Consider the following 14,354-nt stretch of genomic DNA (forward strand, 5'->3'; position numbering starts at 1 on the left):
AGCTTTCTAGGCTTAGCAGGATACTATCGGAGGTTCGTAGAGGGTTTTTCTTCCCTTTCGGCACCATTGACGAAGTTGACACAGAAAGAAACTAAGTTTCAATGGACAGAGGCTTGTGAGCGGAGTTTCCAAGAGCTTAAGAACAAGTTGACCTCAGCTCCAGTTCTAACACTTCCAGAGGGTCTAGAGGGTTATGCCGTGTATTGTGATGCATCAGGTGTCGGGTTAGGATGTGTCCTGATGCAACATGGGAAGGTAATTGCATATGCTTCAAGGCAGTTGAGGAAGCACGAGAGGAATTATCCGACCCACGACCTCGAGTTAGCTGCGGTTGTCCATGCACTTAAGATATGGCGGCATTATTTATATGGTGTTCATGTTGATATATTTACTGATCATAAAAGCCTACAATATATTTTCAAGCAGAAAGAGTTGAATTTGCGACAGAGGCGATGGCTTGAGTTATTGAAAGATTACGATGTTAACATTCTCTACCATCCAGGGAAAGCTAATGTTGTAGCAGATGCCTTAAGTCGCCGATCTATGGGTAGCTTAGCACATGTAGAGCCCGAGAAAAGACAATTAGCTAGAGATATTCATCAATTGGCTTCGTTGGGGGTTCGGTTAGTAGATTCTGAGGATGGTGGAGTTGTAATCCAAAACACTGCAAAATCATCCCTCATAGCTGAAGTCAAGGAAAGGCAGTACGAGGACCCAGAGTTGGTCGAGTTGAGAGAGCGAGTTCCGCAGCAGAAGAAGCCATTGTTAGAGCTCAAGGGAGATGGGGTTCTCAGATACAAGGGTCGTTTGTGTGTTCCAGATGTAGCAGGGCTACGAGACAGGATTATGTCAGAGGCACATTATTCATGGTATTCCATCCACCCTGGATCGACGAAGATGTATCATTGACATTAAGGATATGTACTGGTGGAATGATATGAAGAAGAACATTGCTGAGTTTGTCGCCCAATGTACTAGTTGCCAGCAAGTGAAGATAGAGCACCAGAAGCCTGGAGGGCTAATGCAGACTATAGAGATCCCGACATGGAAATGGGAGGCGATAAACATGGACTTTATCACGGGTTTACCTCGTTCTAATCGTAAGTTCGATTCCATATGGGTGATAGTCGATAGGCTCACGAAATCAGCTCACTTCCTACCGGTCAGATCTACATATACAACAGAAGATTATGCAAAGTTATATATTAAGGAGATAGTGCGGCTACACGGAGTACCAGTTTCTATTATATCTGACCGTGGGGCTCAGTTTACAGCACATTTTTGGAGGTCATTTCAGAGAGGTCTAGGGACTCAGGTGAATCTCAGCACAGCTTTTCATCCACAGACTGATGGACAAGCCGAGCGCACAATTCAGACGCTCGAGGATATGTTACGAGTATGTGTGTTGGATTTTAAAAGAAGTTGGGATGAACATCTACCTCTTATCGAGTTTGCATATAATAACAGTTACCACTCCAGTATCCAGATGGCTCCGTACGAGGCTTTGTATGGGCGTAAGTGCAGATCTCCTATAGGGTGGTTTGATGTTGGAGAATCTGGGTTACATGGGCCAGACCTGGTTCAGCAGGCCATAGAGAAAGTAAAGGTTATCCGGGAGCGACTGTTGACAGCTCAGAGTCGTCAGAAGTCATATTTTGACGTGCGGCGACGAGACTTAGAGTTCAGGATTAATGACTGGGTATTCTTAAAGGTATCACCTATGAAGGGCGTGATGAGGTTTGGCAAGAAAGGAAAGCTTAGCCCACGGTATATTGGGCCTTATAGGATCATTCGGAGAGTGGGCCAACTAGCTTATGAGTTAGAGTTGCCCTCAGAATTGGAGTCTGTCCATCCGGTTTTTCACGTATCTATGCTACGGAAGTGCATTGGCGATCCTACCCGAGTGGTGCCCACGGATGATGTACAGATTACAGAGGACTTGTCATACGAGGAAATTCCAGTTGCCATCCTAGACCGACAAATCCGCAATCTACGAAATAAGGAGGTAGCTTCCGTAAAGGTTTTATGGAGGAGCAAGAATGTAGAAGAGATGACGTGGGAATCGGAGGAAGAAATGAAGTCTAAATACCCCCACCTATTTCAAAATGAAGATATGGTTCGAGATGGGACGCTACAACATAGCTCTATGTAGGCTAGCAGGTCATCAGGTAAGCTTTTATTTTTCACTTTCAATATTTATGATTTACGGTCGGTGAGGCAAATTGCTGCTATTTATAAAGATTGGCCATGTGTGGCATGCATAGTATATTTCTGGCTACGTGCAGGTTGGTTTTAACCTAGTGTACGAAGGATACTCTGGAAAAAGTTTCCAAAGTCTCCAAGAGTAAACATTCGAGGACGAATGTTCCCAAGGGGGAGTGATGTTACACCCTATATTTTCGTATGTAAAAATGCGTCGTAAGCAAACTAATGTAGGACAAAAAAATGAGATAATATTTAAAAGTATATAAAGTAAGTTAATCATGTTACCTCTGAGGTTACAAATATTGAAGATCATGAACAACAAGTACAAAGAGGGTTGGACAGTTCAGAAGCTAAAGCAATTAAATAAAACAATGTTTCATCGAAAGTCGACAAGTTGGGAATGTTATAACATGTACCTTTGGGGTGAGACTAGGGTGATTAACATGATAAAGAGATTATGTTATGATTTATATTAGTCGTATTACATCCGTGTGTTATTTTTTTAAGTCAAGCGAGTTGTGGAACAAAAGTCGATGAAAGTCATCACAAGTTACATTCATAAGTTTTACTGAAACTTTGGGTCAAATGTAACTGCAATTTTCTCCCAATATACTTAGAGTTATGGTGTGTTCCACCCATCAAATTAAAGATCTATGAGTCTATTTTCCAACGCATTAAACCATTTGTCAATACGACATCGGAGTAGAGAGATATGTGCATTTTTGCGATACTGCGCAAGCTGCTAGGTGACAAGTAGGTGTGTCACCTACTTGCTTAAATGAAAGCCCAAAAATGGGCCATTTCGGGTCGTCCAAAGAGGCCTTTTAAGGGCCTATTTTCTTCATATATTAGACTTAAAATAGAGCATAATAACCAGACATAAGCTCTGCAAAGAATCCTCCCAAAAATTTCCCACAAACCCTAATTGATTTTCTCTCCCTTTCAAGTTCCAATTGGAGGTAAAACTTAGAGTTTGAAGAACCAAGATAGGAGCTGAGTTATCCAACAAATAAGGTGAGTTTACTGCTCTCTTTCATCCATTTTTTCTTCTGTAAATTCATGGTAAGTCGTTCTATACTTGTAAGAACTCACGGGACGGTGATCGGAAGCCGTGAGTTCGAGTTATTCACTTGTAGCGGACTGTTTTGTGGACTGTTTTGTGTTGCTGTTGGGCTGCGTGTTTTATTACTATTTTGTGGAGTTTTGGAGGAGGAAGGGGGTTTATAAACACCATATAAATGTAGGGTGGTTGGCTGGTCGTTCGTCATAACATTTTCGGGTCGTTTGACACTACTACGGTGGTCGTTTTGTGTACGAAGAGATTGGGGTGTGTTGGGCTGTTTTGTAGTATTTGATGGTGTATATAGGGCTGGAAAATGATGTATATATGTTGTTATTGTTCTGTCCTTGTATTGTTGGTGTTATCTTGAAGTTGGAGGAAGGGCATATTATAGGGGAGATGCTGCCCGTTTTAATACAAAATAGGTTTGTTGTTCGCTGTGCGATAGTTGTACCTTTCGTAACTTAACGATAGTATTATTATCATTCTTGTAGATTAAGGTGCGAAGAGGTGAGTTCAACTTGGTGATTGAAAAGATTGTGATAAGGTATGTTAAGGCTAAGCCTTCCTTCATTTTGGCATGATCTCGTAGCTACATGTGTTAGTAATGAGACAAAAAGAGAAGTTCATATTCATGAATTTATTCACACTATTCTAGTCTCATAAGTTACAATATTATTCCTTATCGAGACTCTATATTCAATTTTAGTATTGTCTTCTTTCAGTCAAGAGAGCAGCAAGCCTATATATACAGTATTACAGTATTTTCATTACCATCGAGCTATAATCGATGGGCAGGCCCCTATTGGGCAACCTCTGATCAGATGGAAAGTTATATACCGAGCCTACTGTGGCCGAGCGCCTATGAGCGAGCCCAGCATGGTCGAGATACATAGCCTAGTATGGCCGAGCGCCTATAAGCGAGCCTACTATGGCAGAGCAGTTATATATACCGAGCCTTATAAGGCCGTACAATTATTTTACTTACTATATTGAAGGAGTTGAGTCAGTATCAGCAGGTAAGTATATCTCCAGATCATCTTTGACTCCCAGTTAATTTCAGTTATCATATTATCAGTTCAGTTTCAGATTTCAGTTATTTTATTGCCTTACATACTCGGTACATTATTTCGTACTGACGTCCCTTTTTTGGGGGCGCTGCATTTCATGCGTGCAGGTTCAGACAGACAGACGGGTAGACCTCCTCAGTAGGTGTTTTCCGAGTTCCGCCTGATCGGTAAGCTCCACGTCTTTCGGAGTTGCCAGGACTAGAGTTTTGTGTACATCTTATGTATATCTGTATATATGTTATGGGTAGGTCGGGGCCCTGTTCCGATCACAGTACATCTATCAGTAGAGGCTTGTAGGCATATCCTGTTGGTTAGTGCAGTATGTTGGGTTTGTATAAATTGGTGGTTTGTCAACTGTAGTAGCTATGACGGCCTTGTCGGCCTAGCTTTATATTGATATTTAGTTAGTGTTAGTTTCCATTCAGTTTTATATTTTGCTTCGCAAATTGTCTTGCAAGGTGGCCCCATGGCCAAAGTATGACATTATGTGTTCAGAGTCCCTTAGTCGCAATTTGGTACGCCAGGTTAGGTGAGGCACGGGGTGCTTGTCTCGCTCCTAGGTTCGGGGCGTGACACTTATGACAATCCCTGAAGAATTTAAATCGCTTAAAGCATATACAATTCTTGATCCTGAAGTACCACATCCTAAGTGCAATTTGTGCACATACGTATTTTGCTATAACTATAAGCATGATAATGTGATAGCGAGAATACCTCCATGGAGATATTGAAAAGGCTATTCCACGACACTATATGAAGACATTACATATATACAAGAATGATTATTTCAAGGCACAACATATTCACTCAAGTGACAATATGACTGATTTGTTCACCAAATCTCTACTGACGTCAACCTTCAAGAAGTTGGTATACAAGATTGGGATGCAGAAGCTCAAGAATTTGAATTGATGCTCTCATTAGGGGGAGTTAATACGCGTTGTACTCTTTTTCACTTACAAGGTTTAGTCCCACTGAGTTTTTCTTGCAAGGTTTTTAACGAGGCAACCAAAAAGCATATTTCTAAACACGTGTACTCTTTTTTCTTCTCTAATTTTTTTCCAACTGGGTTTTATTTTAGTTAAGGTTTTAACGAGGCACATTATCTGTTGAATAGACATTCAAAGGAGAGTGTTATAAATATAATTGTATTTAAGGTGAATGTCTATATTTTAGAGAGATTTTAGTGTTTGTTATTTTGTGGCTAAGTCACTTTTTTCTTATAAATAAAAAGATTTTATTCTATTATAATTCATCCCAAATTAATAAAAAAAAATCTATCTATATTTATGCAATACTTTTTCTTTTATTATTTTATAATATGAGTATATTTTTAAAGCTGGACTCAATACACAAGAATGGAGGGACCCACCACGACCTTTGGTGGTTTGGCGTGGACAAATACTCCTTTCCTTATAAAGCCAACCAAACGACCCCTTGAATGGATAAAACCTCTTAAAACCTTGGGCTTCGCCTTCTCACCATATCACACTGTAAACTTCAGCCAACTCCAAATGCTATCTTCAGTACAAACTCCTCGCCTTCTCCGTTTCCCTAATCTTCATTCCCTCTCTTTGAAATGCCTCCACACATCTCAATCCCAGCTCACCACCCCCCTAACTACCCCCACCACCCTACCCCCATCACCTTCCCAAATCCTCACAAACCGTAAATCCCTTTTATCCCGTGAAATCACAGCGGTTGATCTCGCCACTACTTTTCTCCAACGCTTACGCCACACTGAACCGCAGCTCAAGAGCTTTTTATATGTATCCGACGTTGTTTTGAAGGAGGCTGAAGAGATTGATAGGAAAATTGCTAACAATGAGGAGTTGGGCCCACTTGCTGGGGTTTTAGTTGGGGTTAAGGATAATATTTGTACGGCTGATATGCCTTCAACTGCAGGGTCCAAGATTTTGGAAAATTATAAACCCCCATTTGACGCTACTGCTGTTGGGAAAATGAAAAAGTGTGGTGCCATTGTTATTGGGAAAACTAATATGGATGAGTTTGGTATGGGGAGTACCACCGAAGGCTCCGCTTATCAGGTACTCAGGTCCGTTTTAAATTTACGTGAACCTATTTGCTTTGATTATGTATGGAGTTGTTTAAGAAAGAAATGATAGACTTTTGAAATTTTGTGGTCCTAAATATGTAATAATATTTGTATGGGAGTAAGACGTTTGAAACTTGTGAAAACATACCATAGTATTTATGTGGCTATAGATGCTTTTTATTAAGGTTAAAATGATTAGTTTAAGTAAAATTATTTTCAAATTTAGTAAAAGGTCATTCTTTTTTTTTTAACGGACTAAAAAGGAAATAGGGTCATTTAATCCTCATTTGGCTCAATAAGTTGCTCGAGTTTAGGAATTGTCATTCGCTGAAGAAATGGATATTCCCAAGATTTCTTTTTTATGCAAAATAAATGGCATTAAATCATGAGTTTCACCCTTGCAACAAATTTAAGTGGAGAAGGGTAAAGGGGCAGGACCATTATTCACCGAGATTTCAACTGTTTACTACTGGCTCTTGGGATTTCTCGGTTATCAACAATAAAATATAAAACAAAATGACAAAATAACATTCCCAATTTTTTTTTTTTTTTTTTTGATAAGGTGAACATTTTAATAACAATTGGGGAGACCCCGTGTACAAGCCATATAACAAAAAAAGAGAACCTACACCAAAATATGGTTCTCAACAAAAGAGGCCCAATCCTCTTTTGCTAGTAGGTATATTTTTGTATCACATTCTATCCCACACAATAAAACATAGATCTCCATATAAGTTATGCCAGTATTAGTAACACAAAGTTTTATACGGGAAATCAAATTATATGTTAGTTATACGAATTTTGAGTTAGCAATGCAATGCCGAAAACTAAAGGTTGTATATAATAAGCAAAAGTTTACTGGAATTATTTTTTCCTATATAGAAAACCAATTGAGCCCTATGCTTTTCTAAGTGCCCATGAGTTAAACTTTGAAATTGGGCGAACATGCAATTTTCTGTCTGGACTGTATTACAGTTTGCAACAAGTTGAGTTGTACTTGGACGTTTTCTTGTCCAACTGCCTAAGGTTCACTTCTACAATTGAGGTTAGGCGAGTAACTTAATTTTCATTTGTCAACAAAAACAATTTCAAGTTCCCTTTTTACCCCCTTTGATCTAAATAAAGTTTCCATCTTTATCTCTCCAGCCTCATTTTGTTTTGGGGTTCTGAATCAAGGTGTATGCACTAGAAGGGATAGAGTGAATGCTCTACCATGTTAATTATACGAGTAGGTTCAATTTCTTATTCTCAGGTAGTAATGAGTGACATAAGTGTAGTTGGAAGAATTTGCTCTAACGAGTCCAATTTGTAACTTAACATGGTTCACTCAGGTGATGCATCTTGGTATTATCAGGTGACAGCAAATCCTTGGGATTTGTCCCGAGTACCAGGTGGTTCATCAGGGGGCTCAGCTGCAGCTGTTTCTGCTAGACAATGTATGGTATCATTGGGAAGTGATACTGGTGGAAGTGTTAGGCAACCAGCATCTTTCTGTGGTGTTGTTGGTCTGAAGCCAACGTATGGGCGTGTCTCAAGATATGGACTTGTGGCATATGCTTCATCTCTGGATGTTATCGGTTGTTTTGGCTCATCAGTTGCTGATGCAGGCCTTCTCCTTCATGCAATATCTGGTCATGACAAGTATGACGCAACAAGTAGCAAGCGAGTAAGCTTTCTGTACATGTTCTTTAGTTCATGACTCCTTGTATTTGCCTCAGGTGCTATGTTTTTCTATTTTAGAAAGGGGAAAAGAATCTCCTCTACTAAGTTTTATTCATTGAATACACTTGATCTTGTATGCTTGTTATGAATATGAGGAGTTTGGCATACAATGTCACAAAGAGTGAGTTCTATGTTATTAATGAGTGGTTGGGGCAAGGGAGTAATGTAATCTAATTCAAGTCTAATAAGAGCTTGTTGGTATTTCCTTCTGATATAAACAGCCACATGGCTATACGGTCTGCTAGCGGTATATGTTTAGAGGTTTGCTTTAACTATTTGGCAATATTACTCTTCAGGAAGTTCCCGACTTTGCTTCCCAATTTATTGCGAGAGATCATTTGGACTCCAAACCTCTGAAAGGATTGAGAGTTGGTCTGATCCGAGAAACCATTGAAGATGGAGTTGACCCGGAAGTAATTACTTCAATCCGTGGTGCTGCTAGTCATCTTGAAGAACTAGGATGCACTGTCACCGAGGTATTCTTCATTTTTCTGTAGTTATGAACCTCGTGCTGAGTTACCATATTCTGTGGCGTTCCTTATTTGAAATTAGTTGTTAATTTTTATTTTTGCAGGTCTCATTGCCATCCTTCTCTCTAGGATTGCCAGCTTACTATATCCTTGCTTCTTCTGAATCTTCTTCAAATTTGTCCCGTTACGATGGTATCAGGTGATGCATTAAAGAATTTTTTTTCCATCTGAACTTTCCTTTCCATTCCTCGGAGCAAATAGAAATACATAACGGCAGTACTATTTTCAATCCTCAATTTTTAGATATCTTTTAGGATTCCTCAGCTCTAATCTTCTGTTTTGGAAGCCAAATTGAAGGAGATTAACTAAGTATCTCGTTAGTCTTGCCAATTAAAAAGAGCAGAAAGTAGTGGGAGTGCCGAACGGATATATTCTTTTTAATTACTGCATACCAGTCGCAAGAACTAAGAATTTACTGCCATTTTGCTAAGAGAATAGGTGGATACCAACCATAATTTAGAAAGAAAAGTTGTAATTGCGGAGACTGCCTTACATTAGTAATGATAAGTTTTCAAAATGTTAAAACCCAAAAATTCATGGTGAAGACTCAAACATAAGCTTCGGAGAAATTCTGCAGAAAGTAGTTAACGTTCGATTAGAAGTATTGTGTCGGAGCTAGCGTAACTTCATGTGATGTCAAAATGCAGGTATGGCAAACAAGTTGTTGCCGATGAGTTAAACTCCCTTTATGGGGAATCCCGTGCTGGAGGCTTTGGTTCTGAGGTACCAAGGAACAGAAGTTTTCTTTGTAAAGTAGCTTTCTAATGGTTACATCACAAAGGGTCTCCTGCTTCCCCTTCTCCATGAATGAGGTGACTTTTGAAAACACTATTGGACTGAGTGTATTAAATGTCTTTACAGGTGAAAATGAGAATCCTAATGGGGACATATGCTCTATCTGCTGGTTATTATGATGCATACTACAAGCGAGCTCAGCAGGTTGTACATCTATGTACTTAGAATAGTCCAAGTCCTCATAGTTATATTAAAGTTAAAACTGCAAACACTTTCTTTATATTCTCATGCTGCTCAAGATAATTAACTAATATAAGCCAATTAGAGCTAAGTAAATATTTCAGCCTCTTAAATTACATTTTTTGAGTCTCTGGCTAAATGCTTATACAAGACAATCTACACGTCAGTCTCTGACTGTGAAGTTCTAACTCCAAATATTTATCAAGCTGAATTTGGATCGAGTGTGTACGTGGCATTTAGAACCAATTACGTTTGGTCGATGCATCTATTAGACTCGCTAATTCATATTTTAAAGAGTTATGTAACCCCAATTTACAAGTGCTTTGGTATTTTCTTGTTCATTTAATTCTTCGAAAAGTTAAAGAGTGATTCTATTCCAGGTAAGGACTTTGGTAAGGGAAAGCTTCAGGGCAGCATTAGAGGAGAATGATATTTTGATTTCACCTGCTGCACCATCAGCGGCATACAAAATTGGTATGCTTTTTTTAGCTTTTGCTTTTACTTCTACTGATGTATCTACTTTGCAGTTTTGCTTAAATATCTTTTTCTTTTCTTTCTTTTTATTCCGTAAGACCCTTCTATTGAAAGGCTACACTAACTCTGACTACGACACGTGACATTTACAGGTGAAAAGAAGAACGATCCATTGTCAATGTATGCTGGTGATATCATGACTGTAAGTAATTTTGTTGCTTCTTACATTTCTCTTGGTAATTTTCGAACTTTTTTCCCCTATAGTCGGTTGATGATGTAACTCGTTAGTTTATTCTCTATTCTCTTCAGTTGATGATTCTTTTTATCATCGGCAGGTCAATGTCAACTTGGCTGGTCTTCCAGCATTAGTTCTCCCGTGTGGATTTGTTGATAGCAGCTCTGCGGCCCTTCCTGTTGGTATTCAGATGATTGGTGCTGCATTTGAAGAGGTGGGTCTCAGTACTCCGATTTTTCCAGTTGGTATTCCAGTATTTAGGATAAAACAGGATATTTGAGCGTGGGGGTACTTTGACTTACTTAGACCTCTCTTTTGAGAAAAGTTAGAGAAAGGGGGAAAGAAGGATGGTACAGCTACTTAGCTTGAAATTGGAATCGAGTTAAACATGAGCATCTTAAAAAGTAGTGCTGAATACATTCAGTTCCTTACGGGACTATAGGAAAGAATAATTGGAAACCATGTAGCACAACAACAACAACAATCAACAACAAACTCATTGTAATTCCACAAGTGGGGTCTGGGGAGGGTAGTGTGTATGCGGACCTTACCCCTACCTTGAGAAGGCAGAGAGGCTGTTTCCGATAAACCCTCAGCTCAAGGAAAGATGAAATGGAAACTATGTAGCACAAATGTTCGAATTTAACACAAGCAAAACTGAATTAGTAGAAAATGATTAGAATTTAGAAATTAATGTGAACACCAAGTAGTTTTAGAGTTCAGTGAAGGATATCCTTGTCTATGTTCTGAAGAGATTTTCAAATCATTTGAACCTTGCCTCACATGGTTTCTAGTCTTATATGTCCTTTTCTTTTCCTTCTCTTCATGCTGTTCTTTGTTCATGCTCGCATGTGTGTGGGGGTGTGTGTGTTTGTTTCCCGCTTTTACATGCTAAAGTTCTTGATATTTTACTTACTAAAATGACTGCAGGAGAAATTGTTTAAAGTAGGCCATATCTTTGAGCAGACACTGCAAGGCTGCTCTTTTATTCCTCCTATAGTAGCCGATGAATTGGCATGCTAGTCGTGAATTCTTGCACAATTGTTGGGGATTGTTCTTCCTATCAACCTAATGATTTCATAGAGACTGGCGAAATAGCTATGGTGGAAAGCTCTGTGCTAATTGGAAGACAGATGCATCCATTCCATATCAAATGTTCAACCAAAGCTTTCTGGGCTCGTGCCACTGTTGACAAAAGAACTGATTCTTGTGCTGAATTTTTTTATGCGCCCATTACGAATTCATAAGAACTCTCAAAATTCTGGAGACTGTAACTTATTGAAAGCATTTTTCTTAGGTGTAAATTAGCTTGCATAAATTTAAAACACATTTATTTCATATTTATTTCATATTCTTTATTTTCTGGAAAGTTGTATTACTCCAACATTTCTGATGGTGGATAAGTGTGTCTATATCAGATACATATATAACTTGTTCTTATGTGCAAGAGCTCTTTCAGAGTTGGCCTTTCAATGCCTTTAATTTTTATCTTTGTAAAGCTTCTTATAATCTTATCTTTATCATCATCTTCACTTCCATGAAATTCATATTCTTTTCATAAATCTTTGCATATATTGTGAATCAAGACTTTAGCAAGCAATTAAACTATAATGCAAATAAGGAAGCAACATATTAAGGATAGAAGGGGACTCCGAAATCTGCGGACGCTGGCAGATATACCTCGAAGTTTCCGTACACAAGTAGTTCACTTATATCTGGGCTGGTTGGAAGTAATTGGATCTGCACAAAAAGATGTGCAGAAGCGTAGTATGAGTACACCACATCGGTACCCAGTAAGTGCCAAGTCTAATCTCAGTAAAGTAGTGACGAGGTCAGGTCAGGCCCTACTGAAAATAATAAAATACACGGTGAAATGTTTTACAATATAATAACAATAAAATGACAATGAAAATAAATCAAGTAAGTAGTATGTCACCTTTAATTACACAAACTAAGGGCAAATAATATCTCGCGAAAAGAAAACAGAAGTTTATAGTTTTAAGAAAATCACAACAATAATCAAAGACATTTGTAGCCATAAAGAAATATCCACAAGGGCACTACCGAGGTATCGTCTCGTAATCCCAAATCATAAATAAATTCACATTATCTCATTTCCTTATATCACCGCGGGAGCCTTCACATTTACTCCCTCCGGTCACTTTTACTTGACACATTTTGACTTTTCACGCCCCTTAAGAAATAATAAATGAAGTGCATAATTTACCATGTTACCCATATTAATTGATGCATATTTTATTGGATTTGAGAAAATGATTTGAAATGGTAATAAATACTGTGGGTAAAACAGAAAAAAATTTATTGTCTTCTCTTGATATGCGTAAAGTGCCAAGTAAAAGTGAACATCTATTTTTAGTATACATGCCAAGTAAAAGTGACCGGAGGGAGTAATTTTAAAGAAAATATTTTTTTCGAAATAGCATCACGCGTTTTAGCCACCCTTATCACACCGCATGACTTCTAGTAGTTCCCCTACTAGCCACGCGTATCAAGCCACTCTTATCTCACCGCATGCATTTCAACACCCAGACCTTATACCACCGCATGCGTATCAATATATCGCAATTTGTACCTCAAGTGCTCAAATATTTTAAATTGCCAAACTAAATCAACAACAATATTTTCCATAATAGGTAGCTCATGGCTCAATCACAATGAGTACAAAATCTCACAAAAATATTCGGGAATGAATAACTCAGCAAAAAAAATATTTCTTCATAATTTTTAACACGTTGCCTCAATACCAAATTTAAAAATGTCAAATACTTCATATAAATAATATTTAAATTAAAGAAATTCAACCTTCAAATAATGCACAGAATAAAAGAAATAAAGTTTCAACTAAACAAGTAAAATAATTAGCAGAAAAAATGTCAGGCAAATTTAAGAATATAAAATGGATCAATTTTGATGAATATAAGAGGATAAAATAATTTAATTAATATGCATCAGTAATCTACACAATATAAAGACATAATCTTCAATATTTAGCCCGTGTACACACTCGTCACCTTATGTACACGACTTTCAACACATTATAATTATCACATCAATAACAATCCTAGGGAAAATTTCCCCACACAAAGTTAGACAAGTCACTTACCTCAAACCATGCTCAATTAGTCAAGTAGTATGCCTTTTCCTCGATTTTCCGACTCTGATTGATTCGAATCTAGTCATAATTAATTCGATTCAATCAATACAAATTATAGGAATAAATTCTATATGAAAATATAAATTTTCTACAAAAATCCAAAATTTAACCCAAAAATTGCCCGCAGGGCCCACGCCTCGGAATCCGACAAAAATTATAAAATATGAACGCCCATTCAACCACGAGTTCAACCATACGAATTTTACCAAATTCCGACATCAACTCGACGTGCAAATCTCAAATTCTTATTTTGAAATCCATAGGTCCAAATCCTCTAATTTCACCTCAAAAATATGTAATCTAGTCGAAATACTCAATGATAATCCAATATTATTGACTAACAATGTTCACATGTGACTTACCTCAAGTTTCCCCGTAAATTCTCTTTGAAAAATCGCCCAAAATAGTGTTGCAAATGTCCAAAATGACAAAAATGTCGGAGCCCCTTTGTTTTGTAATCTGGTCAGTGCTTTCGCACCCGTGGCTCATTAAGTCGCTTCTGCGGCCAAGCTGCCATTTCTGCGGCTAATGCCGCTTCTGCGATCCTCCACGCGGAGGTGCGAGTCCGCACCAACGAAGTTTCTTCCGCTTCTGCACCCTCCGCTTCTGCGCATCCCAACTCGAACCTGCGAGCTCGCTTCTGCTCTCCTTCACCCGCAGGTGCGGTTATATCAGATGACAGAAACTTTCAGATTTTGTTCTAAGTCCGAATTCGAGCACAATTTCACAAACCTTGTAAATTTCCTCTTACAAGGTTAGACAAGAGACTTACCTCATCTCAAAGTTCACTTCCCGATCACAATTTCACGTTAAAGCCTTAATTTGATGCCGAAAAATCTGAAACTAGCCAAA

At 38.4% G+C, this 14,354-nt stretch overlaps 1 protein-coding gene and 1 long non-coding RNA gene across 2 annotated transcripts in view; both read left to right on the forward strand.

Annotated features, from left to right (window-relative positions):
* LOC138896751 (uncharacterized) overlaps positions 1-14,354 on the forward strand; it is a 137,485-nt gene that overhangs the window by 121,479 nt on the left and 1,652 nt on the right. The window lies entirely within an intron of this gene.
* Positions 5,783-11,800, forward strand: LOC104108611 (glutamyl-tRNA(Gln) amidotransferase subunit A, chloroplastic/mitochondrial-like). The gene is made up of 10 exons (XM_070181951.1): positions 5,783-6,383; positions 7,746-8,057; positions 8,410-8,589; positions 8,688-8,782; positions 9,291-9,366; positions 9,505-9,582; positions 9,999-10,092; positions 10,245-10,294; positions 10,428-10,541; positions 11,258-11,800. Exons 1-10 carry the CDS (start codon positions 5,850-5,852, stop codon positions 11,348-11,350), a joined length of 1,626 nt encoding a protein of 541 aa, XP_070038052.1. The 5' UTR covers positions 5,783-5,849; the 3' UTR covers positions 11,351-11,800.

Source organism: Nicotiana tomentosiformis, chromosome 8 (genome assembly GCF_000390325.3).
Source record: "Nicotiana tomentosiformis chromosome 8, ASM39032v3, whole genome shotgun sequence".
Taxonomy (NCBI): domain Eukaryota; kingdom Viridiplantae; phylum Streptophyta; class Magnoliopsida; order Solanales; family Solanaceae; genus Nicotiana; species Nicotiana tomentosiformis.

Coding starts and splice junctions, on each gene's coding strand:
- LOC104108611 (XM_070181951.1), top strand. CDS start 5,850: ATGCTATCTTCAGTACAAACTCCTCGCCTTCTCCGTTTCCCTAATCTT. Junction 6,384..7,745: donor CCGAAGGCTCCGCTTATCAG/GTACTCAGGTCC, acceptor TGGTATTATCAG/GTGACAGCAAATCCTTGGGA. Junction 10,295..10,427: donor ATGCTGGTGATATCATGACT/GTAAGTAATTTT, acceptor TATCATCGGCAG/GTCAATGTCAACTTGGCTGG.